The sequence below is a fragment of the Adiantum capillus-veneris genome, chromosome 16 (assembly GCF_014529385.1).
Source record: "Adiantum capillus-veneris isolate H3 chromosome 16, ASM1452938v2, whole genome shotgun sequence".
Lineage (NCBI taxonomy): Eukaryota > Viridiplantae > Streptophyta > Polypodiopsida > Polypodiales > Pteridaceae > Adiantum > Adiantum capillus-veneris.
In genome coordinates, this window is record NC_140946.1 from 137838190 (window position 1) to 137856697 (window position 18508).

General features: G+C 40.8%; 1 protein-coding gene across 4 annotated transcripts; it reads right to left on the bottom strand.

Annotated features, from left to right (window-relative positions):
* Positions 1-554: 554 nt before the first annotated feature.
* On the bottom strand, positions 555-9806 carry LOC147439944 (uncharacterized). Of its 4 annotated transcripts, none has more exons than XM_086485653.1 (10): positions 9131-9806; positions 8994-9037; positions 8717-8790; positions 6809-8338; positions 6652-6718; positions 6447-6572; positions 6287-6343; positions 6138-6196; positions 1354-1412; positions 555-1226 (listed from the first exon to the last, which is right to left on the bottom strand). In XM_086485653.1, the coding sequence occupies exons 1-10, from the start codon at positions 9276-9278 to the stop codon at positions 1057-1059; spliced, it is 2334 nt and encodes a 777-aa protein (XP_086341779.1). In that variant the 5' UTR covers positions 9279-9806; the 3' UTR covers positions 555-1056. The 4 variants fall into 4 exon arrangements, with proteins under 4 accessions (XP_086341779.1, XP_086341778.1, XP_086341781.1 ...); XM_086485652.1 differs by having other exon boundaries at positions 6281-6343; XM_086485655.1 differs by lacking the exons at positions 555-1226; positions 1354-1412 and adding an exon at positions 5568-5924 and having other exon boundaries at positions 9131-9784.
* Between the last annotated feature and the right edge of the window lie 8702 nt (positions 9807-18508).

An 18508-nucleotide genomic window follows, 5' to 3' on the forward strand; every position in this document is an offset into this window, starting at 1 on the left:
ACGCTCAACTGACCGCCTTGTATGTGTCATGCAGTGAAAAACACAGGTTTAACACAGAAAAAGTGAGGATAGTGACTAGACCACCTGGTCCAGGACCAGTGACTAGACTACCTAGCTAGCAGGGCGAGGAGGGCTGGACCAGGGCGAGGACTAGACCAGGACCAAAGACCAAGGACAAGGTAAGAGGACTAGGACCTGGACCAGGGCGAGAGAGGACCAGACTTGCAGACTATCTACACAGTGTAAGCAAGTGTGCGGAGCCAGGTAACAACCGATTAGCTTCACGATTTTATCTCCACAAGAGTGAGACTTCCTTTGAGTTCCTACCGTGATGACCAAAATGAGAGCACCTATAGCGCGGATAATGTGTCGTGCTCTCTACAGTGGGTGGTCCTCAATGCAATGTGCATGACAATATCACTCAAACAGACTGAATCTCCCTCAAACAGACTGAACAGAAAGGAAACAATAGACGTCAACAGAGCTTGCAAAGACACAACAGCAGACCAGAACATATGACTCGACTATCTCAAAGACTGATACAGACTCTGGTGTGGCAGCACACTCAGCTCCAGCCCAGGACTCACAGGTACAATGGGGGTGTCGAGGCTCAGATGTGCCGGGATGGTGCAGACGTGCTCTGTGTAAAGACCCACTCTAGACGGCTACGTACAAGATAATGCCACTGGCCCAAAACGACTACTCATATGTACAATCATCAAGAGCCACCAACGGCTCATAAAGAACATCATCTAAGTCTATCCCCACTAGGTGGTGGTGGTGACCTGGCCAGGATGTCCACTAGACCACCCTGCCACGTGTCTCTGCCCAACGAGTCCTTCTAGTGTGAACCGACCAGACCAAAGACCAACTGACCAAAGCCCAACTGTAAACTATTGTCCTGTGAAAGTGAAAGTGACACTGTAGCAGGCTACAGTTCTTTGTCTTGGCATGAAACACTAGGTTTCGTTCCAACTGTATGCTATTGAGGTTGTCACAATAAATGACAACCGGTCTCTACACCTATACTCCAAAATTGTGAAGTAGCAATCCTAGCTATGCTACTTCACATGCTGCCACTGCAACACCCTTGTACTCTACCTCTATACTCAAAAGAGCAATTGTAGGTCTCTTCTTGATGCTCCATGTGATAGCGTCACTCCCAAGTGGGAACATAAATCCGTTGGTAGACCTGCGATCGTATGTACTACCAACCCAATCCGCATCTGTGTAGCCACAGAGTTGCAACTCCATATCAGTCCTATAAAAGAGTATATAATCCAAAGTAGCAGTCACATAGCACAGCACTACATCCAAGTATGGTTTCCTGGGAGACTGCATAAACTAACTCACCAATCCAACTGTGTAGCTCAAGTCTGGATGTGAGATAGTCAAGTAGCCTCGCCATTATGCTGCTACAACAGACAAATGTGACATCATCTCTCACATCAACAATAAACTTTGGACCAATGCAGATGCTACAAAAAAATGAACCTCATCAACAAATTCAACGACTAATGAAGACACAACCCATCGACAACCAATCAACTACCTTCCACATCCTCCACGGACACCTTTCAACAATGCCCAAGGATGGGCACTAAAATCAAAAGGGGGGAATGTTAACTGAGCTCATGTCAATTAACAAAATTTGCTAAAGGTTCAATCCTTATGGATACACATCAAAGATCAATACAAAGAAGCAATAAATATTGGAGTTACACACTTTTCAAAATGGCCATGTATTGTAAATCTCCAATTTATTTCAAGCCATTGTGTTATTTGTAATGTGTTATGGGCTCAATGAGAGTTCCAAGCTATAAATAAGAGGTCAATTAGTGTGCCTAGATTGCAGATTCAATAAGTTATGGAGCCCTAAAGGCCTTGGGTGTTCGAATAATGCATATTTTTACCCTAGATATATAAGGCACTGTGTAAAAGAAATTAGGGTTCTCAGCCTCATATTTGTTGAGACCACTCTTTGGTGAGAGTTCACGAGGTGTGTGGTTATGGAGTCCTTGAGCTTCTCCTTGCTCATATGATTTGATTAACACTAATCAATACTTAATTCTCTTTCACTATACCTCTCTTATACTTTCTTATTATTCTTAATGATGTTTTGATTAGCTAGATCGTAACTAATTAGTGATTAATCTCGCTCTAATCTTGTATGATTTCTCTCTATTCTTTGTGTGTGTATGTAGGATTGATTGGAGTGTGGATGCTCAATGGATCATGTGTGTGAACTTGTGATTTGTGTGTTGCATGATAGGATTAGTGATGTGTGCATCTTTGCAATCATCAATGCGTGTGATTGGGTCGATTTGAGGTGAAGAGAAGTGGATATGGAGATTTTTAGACATCATGGCTTAGCTCCTCCATAGGCCGAGAAGCCCACTTCATATAGTTGTCATTCGTGTTGACATGATTAGCTCACTAATCGGTGAGTGTTTCCATGCCTTAGCCTAGTAGCTCATCCCTCCGAATTGACAATTATTGTTGGTCATTGGAGCTATGCTACGATAGTACCCCAAACATAGGGCAATTTATTTAGGTGGGTATATATACAACCCATTTCTCCCATTGTATTAAGTACCAATTATTGACTGCCAAGGTTGATTGGTTCAAGATACTCTCTCTCTCTCTCTCTCTCTCTCTCTCTCTCTCTCTCTCTCTCTCTCTCATGCATTTTTCTCATCGTCTCTACGCTTTCGCATCGTCAACTTTGACAATTAAGTGTTTTGTAATCGACAAGAAATTGGGGTTCATATACATATTGCAAAGCAAAGCTTTTCAATGGTCTTTCCTTGAAAGAGGTAAAAGAAAAATTATGGAAGTATGGGAGGCACTTGACTCTAATGTTGTTGATTGACTTAAGTCAAGGGGTAACAAAAGCTGAAGAGATTGTAAAAACACTTGACATCAGGTCTATCACCATTCATCCCACACCAGCTGATGTAATCCGCAAAAAGAAAAACACTCCCTGATGTAAATAAAAATAAAATAGAAATAAAATTTCAATTCTTTTTTATTTTTTCTTAAGTTCATTTTGTATTGTATATTTTTTAATTGTTCATTTTGTCCAGGATGAAAGACTTGGGGTTTTTGCAGCATTACTTGGGCATACAGTTTAAGAAGTGTGATTGAGGTATTGCTGTGTGTCAAGAAAGATATACAGAGACATGACTATGTAAGTTTGGACTTGAGGACTGTAAACTTATTGCTACTCCAATATAAACGAGTTTAAAATTGAGTCTTCTTGATGGAGATCTTACTGATATCACTCTTTACCATATTGTTGTTGGATGTCTTATTTATGTATGCAATACGAGGCCGGATATTCAATTCGCAATCTCACAGATCAACAGATTTATGCATAGCCCAAGGTCTAATCATTGGTAGTCTGTTAAAAGGATCTTTTGCTACTTGAGTGGCACTTTACATCTTCGGTTTTTTTATCCCAAGGAGGCATTATTGTCACAAAATTTGCATGCTTTTTTGGACTTGGATTAGATTGGTTTGTTATAACACACGAGTGTCCATTAGTGGTTTTTGTTTCATGCTCGACAGTTCCTACATATCATGGTTGAGTAAGAAGCAACCTATTGTGGCTACTTCTAGTTGGGAAGCTGAGTACATAGCAGTATTCACACAGGTGCGGTTAAGTGTATATGGCACAGATGCTTTATGACTGATTTGGGTGATGGACAAGGTATTGCCAACATTGTCTACATTGACAGTCAGAGTGCATTGGTAGTTGCAAGGAACCCAGTTTTCATGCTTGCACAAAGCACATTGAGGTGCATCATCAATATGTTGAGGAGAGAATCTTAGCGGGAGAGATCGGCTTGGCTTATGTGCGGAAAAAGGACAACCTTGCAAATCCGTTCACAAAGACATCGCCTTGTGAGAAGTTTGAAGCTTTCCGCAAAGCTTTGGGCTTGCTTCCCTTTGTGGTTTGATCATGTTCTTAGGGCATGGCACTTCCTTATACACTAAATGTCACCTCTCGTTCACTACCATACACGTGGTAGTGAGGTGTATGGTGTATGAACACGCTTGGGACCATCAAGGTACTTTTTTCCTCAGTAGGAGGTTTTTTTTCCACGTGCATTGTGTATACGTCCATGACTCTACGGCTAACTTATCTTTCTATTTGCACACTAAGCAATACACTCTCTGTTGTGTTCCTTGAGCTTCTTCATCTCCTCCAAGTTGTGTGTGCATCTGTGCAACCCTAATTCCAACATCTATCATCTTAATGCGCTTGTTGAGTGGCAAGCAAAATAATTTAAGCACCCGAACTGCAAGACTTTGTAACACCCAAAGTGTTTTGTAACCACAGAACATAGACATATATAGGGAGGTTCTACCTAACATAAGGCGCTTGTAGCCAATAAGATTGCATCATGCATTCCATAGTGGGTAGTTGTCTCCATTCAGATTGTTCTCGTCTCAGTAGACAATATATGAAAAACAGCACTATGTAATGAAGAAACTTTAATAAATGTGTGCACTATCCCTACATGTCTACAGAATGCATGGTTTGTAAAGAGTTGCTTTATCAAGAGATTTGTACAAAAGGACCAAATTACATATGTAGCTTTCTTTCTAGTTGAATTGAAAGCCAAAATGCTCACCAAAGATTACCTCAATGTCCAATTGGGAAGCAAAGAGTATTGATGCCGGTGCACGGGATACCGTTAGTATTTTGTTAGCTTATAAGACATTTGAAGATTAAGAAAATTGAAGGCCAAGTATGATCTGTTTAGTTGAGCGGTGGTTTGTTTTTTTAGATATTTCCAAGAGGAGATTTGAAAACTTGAGAAATGGATTGATGTAGAAATATGCACAACTTTTTTATGTTTCTCTTGTGCAAGGGACCAATTTGCTTGATGCTCAATTACACTTCACTTTTTGTATGAAAGTTTACGTTGAATGAGGGAGGTATGCATGACTCTTTAAACAAGTACTATATTTGTAAACCATTCTAGGAAATAAGTGACACACATTGATTAGAAGCTTTCCATGAAATCAGTGGCAAGAGGAGGACAAGAAGGTGTTTGTGACAGAAGGCCCAAGAGTCCACCCTCTACACACACACACACACACACATGCTTCTTGTGTTTGAAACACAACAAGCATGTGTGTATGTTTGGGGGCCTTCTTCTACACAATCAAAGCAACATCCTACCAACAATTTGGATATGGACCAGAAACAAAGGAGTGAGTTTTAAATCATTATCTTGCCACCATTAGCATCCTCACATGCCACTATGATGTACCAACAGTTTGGATATAGACCAGAAACCAAGGATTGAGTTTTACTTCATTATCTTGCCACCATTAGCATCCTTTCTTATTAGGATGCCGTCACATGTGTTTTAGTTATCAATAAGATGTTACCCATACAACTACGCCACAATCAGCATGATTACAAAAAGCTTACATTGTTGCATATAAGACAGACAACTGATTTGTTGACAACTCCTTGAAGAAAATATGTTTTGAATGAACAAAAGTCCCAAAAGACTTTTGTTTCTTATTCAGTTCAGACGTTTTTTCACTTTGCATATTGCGAATAAATGAAGGTGATTCAAATAATTGGCGTTTGGCTTATTCACTTTGGATTTTCTGAATCACTTTGCATATTGCGAATAAATGAAGGTGATTCAAATAATTGGCGTTTGGCTTATTCACTTTGGATTTTCTGAATAAATGGAAGGCCAATCAAACAATTTGGAATTTGCTTACTTATGAGGAGGGAAGGCATAAGATAAAGCCCATCCAATGAATATAAATTTTCCTACATCAAAGAATTTAAATGACTTTTGTAGAGACACTAATTGAGAGGTCTGCTCTCTATTCTAGCCTTGGATGGAAGGAATTTGGGTTCTTTAGGAATTGTCAGTTTCTTTAGGGACCTGCATTGCTCAAAGGTACACATGCATTAGAAGCCCGTTCACGTCTTAGACATACACAAGCTTCCATTACTTGGACAGTTGTAGCCATGCATGTGTGCATGCATTGAATATGAGCAGCAAATGAATTCCCCTACCAAGAACGGCTCCAATATATGACAACCTTGCATGGTCAGACCAATTCATGCCAAAGAGAAAATCACTGACTGCATTTACCTCTGTGGTCTGAATGGGTGTCCAAAAGTGGGCATTCGTAATGCGCAATGCATGGAATCCTACGTCAAATGAAGCCAAAGAAGTCAGAATTGATTATTGCACCAAGCAATAAATGCAAAAGACAGGTTGTTTTGTCAGTTAACCCTTGCCAATGGTGCTCTTGGTTCCTTTTTTGCAAGTTTAAGCCCCCTCAAAGCTCCTCTTTCCTGAAAGGAGAGGGCAGTTCACATACAAACAATATTACTCGTCGGCGATGTTGCATATGCCTGCCAGCAACTGTAAATGCATCAAGGGGATAATAGACCTTACCTCAGTCCGTAAACGAAAGGGTGCTATCGTAGTTTTCATCTTCCATGAATCTTTTGAGCCACATGCCATAACATGCAGTTTTGCTGTAGCAACAGATTGCTTTGTTGGCTGGCTCAGAAGAGGCACCTACAAGGAAGCCACATCAAAGCATTAATAACCCAGATATCTGGTCATTCACTTCACCTGCTATTCATCTTCATCTCACCATTTGCGTTTCGCGTCTATGGTCTCTGGTAGCATGCTTTATTCTCAGATTGAGCTCAGAACTCTTTCTGTATGAGTAAACAAGTTACTATGTGAGGAGCTGTGATCAAGCACTCTGAGAGAGAGAGAGAGAGAGAGAGAGAGAGAGAGAGAGAGACCTCTTTGTTCCCCTGCATCTCTGCCCATCCTTCATAACTTTGAGACCTTGCTTTTGGTTGATAATGGCATTGACCTCAACCTTGTTTGTTGAAGCTATTTGGTCACTGTTGTCAGCAATAACAACATTGCTGGTCGTCTGCAAAGCCGCCATTTCCATCCCATTCAAAGAGCTTACCACCTCACTAAATGATGAGCATCTCATAGATTGTTCCATCTCTTGCTCTAACGCACTCTCTTGATCATGCTCGCCCACAATCTCCTTGTAAAGAGGATGTACATTGTCATTTCCATGAAATTTTACTGTTGTACAATCTGTGGGATCCTGCTCATTGACAAAATCCTGCTTTGTACTCTGCTCTGGTGATTCTGCAAGATCCTTACGACCAAGCCTCTGCTTGGAGGTACAATTTTCTACATACAATTTTGCTTCTTCCTCATGCGAACTGAGCCGCAAGTTCTCAAGAAATGTCTCAAGGGTATTCTGAATAGAATCCTCCTCCCTTGTTTGGAAGTCGTTAGACACCCCTTCATCCTCACCACCTAGAAGAGAATTTGATATTGTTTGGACAGCCGAATGCCCTTCTTGTTCTAGTACCACCAGTGGAGCCAAAGAACTTACACCACAAACACATTCTTTGGGCTCTTCTCTTTGTGTGTGTTGCTTCTGGGTGGATGCTCCACAACCTTCAACATCTCTTTTGATTTGAATTTCTCGCTTGTTATGTTGCAACTCTTGGAACTTCAAAGGCAAAGACGCATAAACGTTATGCTTGTTGCCTTTCAAAGTGTTGCACAGCTGCTTTGATGTTGCTTCCTCCTTGCAATCACTTATCTTGATACATGCATGGGAATTGACTGCTACCTTGACATCTTTGGTGAGCTTCCGTGGTTTGCATGCTCCAGCCCCACCGACCACACTGCTATTCAGATGCCTTGCCTTTGTGGTGCTTTTCCTCAGGGGCATCACTGAGGAGTTCGTAAGATGAGAGTTTCTGGCAGTTGGCTGTAGGAGTGAAATGGTATCCATGCCTCGTCCTTTTAGACTCTTAGCCCCAGATACGCTGGCCGAAACAGAAGTCGCATCCTTCCGAAAACCCCTGTTGAACATGCTCTTGGCATGGGTTGCATTCCTCTCTCCAAAGACAAAAGTTCTAGCCTCCAGCATAGGTCCAGTTTGAGAGAGAGAAATCTGTTCAGATAGATTCCTTGAGCTTGCTGTTGAGATCTTGCTTTTTTTTTCCTTGGCTTCTGCACCCCGGAGCAAAGAGGATTTCTTTAAGGCCCCCTCTTCACCCTTGCATGTTCTGTTTGGATTTTCATTCTCGCTTTCCTGCAGCTGTCTCCTCACGCTCTTTGCAGAGACGCCCTTACATTCCTCAATGGAGGGCAAAGGCAATTGGGTACGGTAAGCCACCTTGTCTCTATGGTAAGCCACCTTGTCTCTGGCATAGGTTGCCCTTAGTGATGCGAGAGAGGAAAGAGAACTTGAGAATACTCTCCTTGGCCTTCCGTTGTTGGAGATTCCAATCCTATGTACAGAAGCACCGACACTGTGAGGGGCTTGGGAGCTTGGTTTTCGAGGACCATTAAAACCGAGCAGAGCATTGGGGATCAAGTGTAGGATTTGGCATATGACTGAAGACGATACATGCTCGATGCGACCATGCTTGTGCTTTTACCCCGAATCTACACCTAGCCGTAGACAAGTGATGTATCCATGCATGATGATCTAGCATGGGAAAAAACAACAAACCCATCCGCGAACTGATGTGCTCACGATGTGCAAAGGCATTAGTGTGCACCATGTTTGCAAAGCTGTAATTGCTTTGTGTCTCTTATACGGCAAACGTTGGAACAATGGGGGGACACATCGAAGGCAGAATTTTAAAAGAAGAAAGCAAACCAACCGAGCTGTAGGAATGGCCACTGAAACAACCACGAGTGCAGGTTCGTTAGACGCTTGGGTGGAGATTCTCCTCTCCTGCATTCAACCAAAAGTGTGCCGGTTTGTAAGTCAGAGGTTTGCATGTCGTATGTAGTTACACGCCAGCCACCTATGGGTGTGCCAGCCACATGTGCATGTATGAATTGGTGTGTATGAATGCAATCTGTGTGTGATTGTACATGAGGGCTTTCATCTGGGTGTGTGGGTATGGTTTTGCTTAAAATTGCATTTCATGATACCTGGTTGATCACTTGCAAGGCGAACTTCTTCTCATGAGTGCAACCTGTAGAATTCCTCACGAAAGGACAAAAGTGAAATGGCAATGCACTTCAGCTAAGCTGGAGAAGAATTTAGGAGCAAATGAAAGTGAGCTTACCAACTCGGCCACAAAACCATGCATGATCATCCACAGGTTGAAGAGGGGCAGAGAAGTCGATCCACTTGGGTGCCTGGATGGTCTCATAGAAGTCATCCTTCTCAAAACTACCATCAATGCATTTCCAGTCAAGTGGAAAGCAATCCATGGACCAAGAAATGAGTCAGACAGGTTTGAGTCACTCGGGGACAACAGCCGGGACACAGCTTTGGGCTATGTCAGGTGCCTCTGAGCTGCAACCATAACTAGACGCCCATCTAAGGAGGGAGGCAGATCAATCACCTGAAAGAGAAACCTGTGTGGGTGATATCAAAAGCAAATGCTAGAGATGTAATTTCGAGGCGCATGACTCTGCAAGGCGCCTCTTACAATCTCAAAAGATCGTGACAACGAAGCTAAGTGGGCATGGGCAATTCTTCTCAAACGCTGGTTAGGCCCATTAGGAAGAGCGGCGAGCAGAGCTGCCAACGGTCAGATGAGTGAAGAGCTGGCTACTCCTTTTACTGTAGTCTGTAGGTAGGCACCACTCCTGCTGCTTTGCACTCACTGCCTTGCTTTTAATAAGCGAATGCTAATCGCTGATGATAACGGTCCCCAACGAGTGCATTATAAAAGCGTCCTTTCACTTGATGGGTTGAGATAAATACCTGACCCAAGAGGAAAAGGAACTAGTCTTGCCTAGGGTGGAGTCGAGGTGTTCACAGAGGAAATTTAATCCCCCGTTGATCCCCTCTCCATGGTCTCAAAAATTAGGGTCCCCACTGGCGCGTTCGTGTCTTGAGCCTTGCACGTCCCGCTACGCAGTCACAAGCCCTATCCAACTCGCCTATCATGCATCCGTGCAGGGAACATGAGGCGCGCGATACAAAAACCTGCCCTCCCCCCCTATCGATAAGGCACTCCGCCGTATATCCCCCTACTCCGACCCCGTGTCACATATAGACAAGGCTAGTCTTGCTTGGTTGGCCAAGCATCATGCCATAGAAATATGTTGGTGTGGTTAGTGTTCATTGTTGTTGCAGGTTAGGAATAGTTTGTTGACTTATTATAGATTGAAGCGTAGACTTCAAAGAAAAGGAAAAATTAACTTGGACTACTGACCTGGTCATTGAGGAGGCTCTTCGTATGAGTGTGAAGGTAGAGAATGTTGTCTTGTAAAGCTACATGAAAACCATGTGAGCAGTTAAACCCTTATCATGTGATGAGGAAATGATACAAACTACGACTATTTATAGTAAATGTCATACAAAAGTATGGTGGAGAGTTGACACTGTGTCTTCCCAAAATTATAAGAAATAGAAGTCACGCCCCACCCCGTAGTCTAGTTGTGCGTTCCAAGCATATGCATAGACATGGAGATTTGGACGTAGATAATGAAGCTTTAGGACTTATTGACCAGAGTTTTGTTTGTTGGTTAGTAGACATTCTAGTTATCCATTTTCTCCCATTTTTATGGATTGCTCTAACCAGCTCATTTTTCAACATGTAAACCAGAAGACTTTGTCTTTGGTCGTGTATAGAAAGCGTCAATGATCCATATCATGTGAGACCCTATATAGACTAGCATTGAACAACGTAAGTTCCTGTGGTTGATGTCCCTTTGATGAGCTAGGAATTATATCATCTCAATTCCTCCTATTCCAATCGATGTATCCATCATCGTTGTCACTATTTGCATATCCATTGAATCTATATATACAATCATCATGCTCTTTGTGAGTCCATCGATCACTTATCTTCGTGGCTATGATATTGTCTTTTATATTTATCCTCTCTATCATGGTCTCTTCATCTTTCATAGCTTCTCGCATGTCAATCATGTCTACCCTAGTCTTAATCATCTTGTCAATCATGTCTACTACAATCTCCATCATCCTATTGATCATGTCTACTACGGATCTCAATCATCATCTCTTTTGCAACTTCTACCCTCGTGTTGAATGCCATGCTCACCTCTACTATCATGTTTACCATCACTACTACTTTAGTGTATCCTCATGGAAAGGCTAATTTTATTGATAGTGATGGATTTAACAACCTTAACCCATACCACTTGATCTCTCTTCACAACATCTTTTGCATTAGCACTCATACACGTGGCAATTTGCGACACATACATAACCTCTATCTTTGGATCATGAAATCCCTCAAGCTATACAAAATAGCCATGATCCATGACACATGAAACCCTACCGCAATAAAGATTGAGCATATCAAGTTCTTATGCTTGATGCCTTTTGAAGAGCTAGTATTTCCATAGTATCGGTCCCTCCTACTCCGATATCTATGTTCATCATCGTCGTCATTGCTAGCATATCCATTGTATCTATCTGTGTGATCATCATTCTCTATGTGGGTCTTTCGATCATCCTTATCTCTACGAACTCTTCTATATCCATCCCCTCTCTCATAGTGCCTTGCTCTTCCAAACCCTCTTTTATGTCGATCATGTCTGCCGCAATCTCCAACATTGTGTCGAGTGTGTCTAGTGATAACTCCATCATCATCTGACCTTCTGCAACTTTTGCCATCGTGTTAATTGTCGCATTCACTTCTACTATCATGTCTACCATCATCACTCCTTCTGCTTATTTATTCCTCTTTTTTGAACTTAGGCTCATGCTCAAGCTCTTTTTGCAGATCTTCCATTGATCTCCATGTGCCATCTACAAGGATAGAAAGCCTGAGGAAGGTTGAATCTGAATCCTTACATTTGTGTTTCTCCTTGTCTGAAGTCTTGCTTGTGGTAAGAAGCTAGTGAAATAACTTAATGCAACGGAGTACACAAAAAACCAACATTGGCTGTTTTGACAAAGTGTTAGTAGAGTTCACCTCGACCTTGCCCAGAAGAATCAGATGCAGGAAGCCCTTATGTACCTCGGCTCAGATTATAAAGCAGCGGTTTCATATCTAGAAAGAGTTTTTCATGTAGTCGGTGCCAATCAACTCAAGTAATCAAAGGCGTCCAGGATCTTGGCCAATGTGTCCGTGCAGACCAAGATCAGCATGTTCAATATAAGAGTTTGGGGCTAAAAAGCACCGTAAATTAGGAAACCAACGTATCTAGAAAGAGTTTTTCATGTAGTCGGTGCCAATCAACAGTAATCAAAGGCGTCCAGGATCTTGGCCAATGTGTCCGTGCAGACCAAGATCAGCATGTTCAATATAAGAGTTTGGGGCTAAAAAGCACCGTAAATTAGGAAACCAACATCGGCTATATTGTCAAAGTGTTAGAAGAGTTCACCTCATCCTAGTGCTAGATACAAATTGGGCTAAAATTGGAAAATCTTGATAAGATTTTGAGCTTGCCTTTAAGAAAACTAGGAAATTTATACAAGTTTTAGTGTAATTACCGGCAAAAGCTTCAAATTTAGACCGAAAAACATGGAGAATTTCAAGTTTTCCTTTATTTTCATGGTTAGGAAAAATGTATTTTTCTAGCCCTGTGGGCTCAACCTCTTACGAAAGAATCAAAAGCAAGAAGCCACGGCTTTGTATCCAGGATGAGTCAACTAATGCTCAAATTATAAAGCGGTGGCTTTGTTTGTACACTCAAATTATAAAGTGGTGGCATAATTTGTTTCTAGGAATTAGTTTGTGCAGCCGACAGTCAACTCAGGTGATCAAAAGCACTAGCCAGTGTTTGGGAAAGGTGTGCCTCAACTTAGCCTTGAGACAATTGAAAATCAAGATTAGCCGGTTACAAATGACGGTAAAGGGGGGAAAATCAGTCAAATATAATAGAAAATAGTTCAAAAATAATGCACATTTGGAAATTTCTATTAGTATATCATGTTTGCAATGTACAAAGAGGAAACATGGCCGCTTAGAAAAACAGACTTTTTCAAACACTGGCACTAGCAGCATGCCTGTGTAGGAGATTGACATGGCCAATATTAAAGTATGGGGCTGAAAAGCAAGGCTAATGTTGTCAACACAACAGGCACAGTATGGCACTGATATTGTTTGAATCCATGGTAATTACAATAGGTACGTGGAGCATCCTCCTTTGATCTCCTCAACTCTCTAATTTCACCTTTATCTACCATCAATAATGCCCTTCTCTTGAGCCCACATACATGACTCAAACAAACAAAGAAAGCCCGCCACATTTTGATAATCAAAAAAATTCATGATCTTGGTTTGTTATCTTGTAAAATAGGATTATCAATAACCTTAATGAGGGATCTCCAACCTATAAATAGGCCCCTCTTCTTCCTTGTACATTATCTCTCATCTCTCACATATCAGCCCAGCACTGTATGTGCGAGGAGAGATTAGAGGTAGCTATCATATTGTGAGTTTCACACATTGGTGCACTATAGTTTTGTTGATATACATTGCAAGTGAGAGAGAGTGGGTACCACATCTCAAGATGCCTATTGTACATGCTCTTCCATCATCAATAAAATTGAGGTTTGGTGCTTCAAAGATGTGATTTAGCTTTCGAATCTCCCTCCATCCACTCGTACAATGTGGTTTGTTGTATTCAAGGTGATTTGTATCTTCAGAGTTGTGTCATTTTGAGCTTGTTGTGAAAGTCCTTTTAGTGTGTTTTCATTGCCAAAATCTTGTTCACTGTGAGAGGGTCTTGTGGTGAGAGGTTTCCCACAATCCTAAGATAATGTGTGTGTGATGATAATGTTTAGCATTCACTAGGAGTTGGTTTAGTTTTATGCAAGCTCCGTGATGGTGTCACAGCAAACAACATTACTTTGTAAGTTGTAAACCAGGTATTGCACAAACTCCATTCCTCTCTTCGCTCTACATCCTTCTTGCTCTACTTGATATGTGCGTTTGCTAAAGATTGTTTGTGTGTGTTTTGTTATGCCTCTTTTGGGTTGTGGAATAAAACTCTCTTATGTCCTTGTTCGCATATAAATAGGTGGTGCCTCTTTTCTCCCTTGGGTTTGGCTATCGGTCTGTAATTTTGGCTACCATAGTCCCAAATGAGCAACATGGAAGACTTGAGTATTCTTTAGAGGTCGCTTCTCTTGTTGCCTGCCGCCCCGGATCGCCCCAAATTTTGGAGACCCCATTGAGGATAGCTTTGTGTATATTTCTCTTTCCTATTGCGTGAATGTTTAGCCTCAAGTGGGTTGTATGAATCACAAAAATCTGTATAACCCCTTCATCCATATTGCAAGGCAAAAGCTACACATCATTGTTAGCACTAAGCTACAAATTCAACGTGTAATTTGTAGAAGTTTATGTCCCCATAGGTTAGCTGAAACAAACGCATCAGTAGAATCCTTTTTTCTTGCCTCTCATTAGGTACAACCTTAGTTTTGGATGTTTATATTTTTGTACTATTTAAAGCATTAGCTATGCGTAGACCATGGATAATGAACCACAACCTGTCATCTTGCCTCTTATTGACTATCAGAGATCATTTGACGTGCATATTTTTAGCTCATACTAAAACAAATTTCAATGTTGCAAAATAGTGTATGTGCATAGTTTTGTTTAGAGACAACCAAAATTGATCCAAGAGTTGGTCTGATTAGCATAACAAAAAATAAAAAAAATTTCACACAAAGAATCTCCTGATAGCCAAATATTGCCTCGTGTTTAAGAAGAAAAATCTCTTTCATCTAAAAAAAATTATGTCAGAAGTCCTTTCAAGGGTTTATGTGGTTAGTTGCATGTCATGAGAAAAATTGATTGTTTGGAACTAACTTTTTGGTGGTTCTAGCATTGAGAGACTATGACATGCTATACATTGGAGGACATCCAAATCTTCTTTGGGAATTTAGAAGAAGATGTTGATGATTTTCTTGTTGATTTTAGAATGATTTCCCATCTCCTTGGCAAGCGGGATGACATTGAGAAAGGGGAACTGTTGTTGTTATGTCTTAGAGACAACATTGAGCAATGGCTTTGGAGTATGTCTTCTCAGATTAAAGAAGGATATACCCAAATTTCTAAAGCTTTGAAGACTAGATTCTCCAACGTTCCAACAATGGAGCAAGCATGGAGTTCATTGAAGAGGCTTTGACAATATGGTAAAGGTTACTATGCTTATGAGGAAAATTTTTCTCGTCAGTGGAAAAGATGCATGTGGATTTAATTCTACTTTTCTAGATTATGTAATGATAGATCAATTTATTTTGGGATTGTCTCCTTTTCTAAAGGCAAAAGTTACTTGTAGTGAACTGTTTACCTTTGAAGAAACAGATTGTATTGCCCGAATGAAGTTTCACAAAATACTTCTACATCAAAAAGGGTTTCCATCATGGTGCTAGAAGAACCTACCATCATGAAAGTGTTTCAATCAAGGAATCATCTCCATTGTCATATTTCTTTCGTTCTACTTCGAGAAATATTAAAAAGAATGTTTATATGCCAATTGATGATCCAAGTGCTAAAGTGTGTGATAGAGATTTAGATGGGACATGTCTGTCTCCTGCATTTACAACACTCCTTAACAATTAGCACAAGATATCTCAAATGGCGCTGAGGATGATTTAATAGTGGATACATCCAACCTTTTGGAGGAAGCTTTTGTGAAATGTGACTCTATGGAGAATGAAGACCTTAAAGGTAACTTTGGTCCTATGGAAAGTTTGGAGAGTACCTCTTGCTATAAAGAAGAGAGTGAAGAAGAAGAGGAAATCATAGGTGGAGAGATCATAGACTAAATTGATCATAGAGAGATGACTGTGGACATGGACTGCCAACTCCAAAACAAAGTAGAAGAGTGTAAAGTGGATCCATGTGAGGAAAATCTTCAAGAAGTGTGCGAGGAAGTTAAAAAGCTTTGGTATGACCCATGTATGTAAGCATGCATGCAAGAAGTCAAGGATTCACAAAATTAGAAAGTAGTCCATCGACCTTGAGGTGGCACAATGTAAGGAGTTTCAGCTTTTCCAGGGGGGTTTGAAGTGGAACATGGGAGATTAGTAAAAACTATGAGCATAAAAGGAAAATATCAAGAGGGTATCATTCTCTCAAATGGTGTACTAGTGCGTGGCTTTTCATTCATGGAACAGTCTCCTACCAACAAAATTCAAGTTGTTGAGGCTCTAATCAACTTAACATTGGGTTTCACCTCTCCAAAGTCAACCTCTCTTCTCTTCACATATACCTTTCATCTTGGGCACCATACCCTTTTAAGTTTTGGAGAACATGAACACTCAGTGATTTCTGGATGTTTCCAAACTTTTTACGTTTGGTTCTTTGGTGTATGGAGGTCTCACATTGTGATACTTTTGGTCTCCTTCATAGATGGAAAACTTGTAGATTGATAGATGTGGATCTTGTGTCGCTCCTTACCAAAATCTATTCTCCCAATGTGTTGGAAATGATAGGAACTTTGGTCTATTGTCCACTTATGCAAAAAAAAAAAAATCTAACACGTTCTGATAGCAATTGGAGGCATGGACCAAGGTTTACTAAATTATGAAGGTCATGGAATTTTGACTTGATGAGCTTGCCCCCAAGTTAAATGAATTTTATGAGATAGAGACGAGAGATTTTCTCATACAAGCTCTTGAAGATCGTATCGGATACATCAACCTGCATAGGATGAAGAGCAACAACCTATGTTTTATATTGTGTTCATAGTGGTAGCAATGGTGAACAACAATAAGAGTTCCAGGTTTTTCCAACCAAATTTGGTAAGTGATGTCACACCTTATATTTTTCTCTTCAAGATCTTTGATCCTAGGGAATACTTATAAAAACTTTGGCTAATGAAGGGGGTTCCCTCAGACACTTCATTACACCATGCTATTGACTGTGGAGAGAACTTTTGTCGTGCACAAAATTTTCTGATCATAGAGCATAGGTGTTTCAAGCCAATTGAAAGCAAACAAAGACAACCATTACAAGCTCTAATGGTTTGTTGACCGTGGGTCAAAAGCATGACATAACTCAACAAAGACTTATTCTCTGAGAGTTCTGAAACGCTGTGGATTATGGTTAAAAACATCATTTGTAATGAGTAGTTAGTTTAGTTGCAGAAGACGGGGTGCAATGGAACTTCCAAATTGTAAAAACAAAGCCATTTGACCCCTAATTTTGGTTAACCTAAGGTAGCCTTAGTATATAAGGTACCTAGGTCAGTTTTGTAAGGACACTTAATCATAAATAAAGTTTAGTGCTATTGTCTATTGTGTGTGAGAGAGGAAGAGAGAGAACGTGAGCTTCATCTTGGCGCTACTCCCCGCTCATTCATCGCATTGTGGATCCGACTTCACCATCGCGCTAGCCTCGGCAAGAGCTATGCGACATCGGCAAGCATTCCGCACGGAACAGAGCGAACGTGCTCACTCATCTATGAGTTATTTGCGGCTGTAAGTATATCAAATGATGTATGTTTTCTGCGTGCAAGTTGTCATTAAAATTGTGGTGACATAAGCTTCGCATAGGTACTCATAAATTTCAGTTTTGGGCATTCAAAATTTTGCTCTGTCTTCATACACGTTTTCCGTAGATGGGTTTAGAGTTAGGATTTTGAGTGTAGAGGCCTAGGGACATGTGCATCCTAGTGAGGGGATGGTGTTTCTTAAGTTTCATACAGTTCTGGCATGATTTGATGGGTTTCCTTCCGTTGTGTGTATGTGGGTAGGTAGTGTAGTTGAGAGTAGTGAGATTCTAGATTGTGGTTTAGCTAGCCTTCCAGAGTGTTGTATGTGTAGGATGATCTCAGCCTAATAAGCTACAGAGATTTCCTCCGTGTGCCTATTGTGTCATCTGTGTCCTCGATTGACATTATGTTGATCTAGGTTGTGTTGCATGCACTTTATAGGTGGTGTGATTCTCTCTCGCAACATTGGCACCGTTGTCGGGGATACAAGGACTTAGGTAGGTATTCTACTAACACTCGTGTGATGGTTGCTTGCTTTATTTTTGGCTAAAGAAAGCATTTTCTTAAGTGGATCTGGAAAAGGTTATTCCAAGATCAAGTGGATAGCCAGGAAGCATGTGTCTTGCCGAGGGTCTATGACTAGGTAGTATTAGTTTTGTAGATTAGAGTAGTTGGTGGTGGTCGAGTGATTTGTGAGGTGACAAAAGCGTTCGCTAGTCCATGTGTGGCATTGAAGAATTTTTCTACTCATAGATACAAAACCCCATATGATTTGTAGGAGTAGATTTAGGTAAGTGGTCTGATTTTGATCTTTAGCTATTCATCAGTGATTTATTTGCTAAAGTGCTTGTTTGCATTCATGATCTCTAAAAAGTCTGTTTTTGAGGAATGCAATAAACATTCTTCTGTGGATAATTTTTCATGACTGATTGATGCTGAGCATATAAAAGGGCAAGTGCAATGGTGCTGTGTACAAAAAGTGAGATTCTGTAAACTTGGACATCATACGCGTGATGTCTCAAGGGGCATTTGGACCAAATTTGAAAAATATGACTGCACCAAAGTGT

Bases quoted from the DNA above. Each gene is read 5' to 3' on its own strand.
- LOC147439944 (XM_086485652.1), bottom strand. From the start codon at position 9,278: ATGGATTGCTTTCCACTTGACTGGAAATGCATTGATGGTAGTTTTGAG. The intron at 9,038-9,130 runs GTAAGCTCACTT...GGAATTCTACAG, and splicing joins ATGGTTTTGTGGCCGAGTTG to GTTGCACTCATGAGAAGAAG. The intron at 8,339-8,716 runs GTTGGTTTGCTT...TTCTGTACATAG, and splicing joins GTGGCCATTCCTACAGCTCG to GATTGGAATCTCCAACAACG.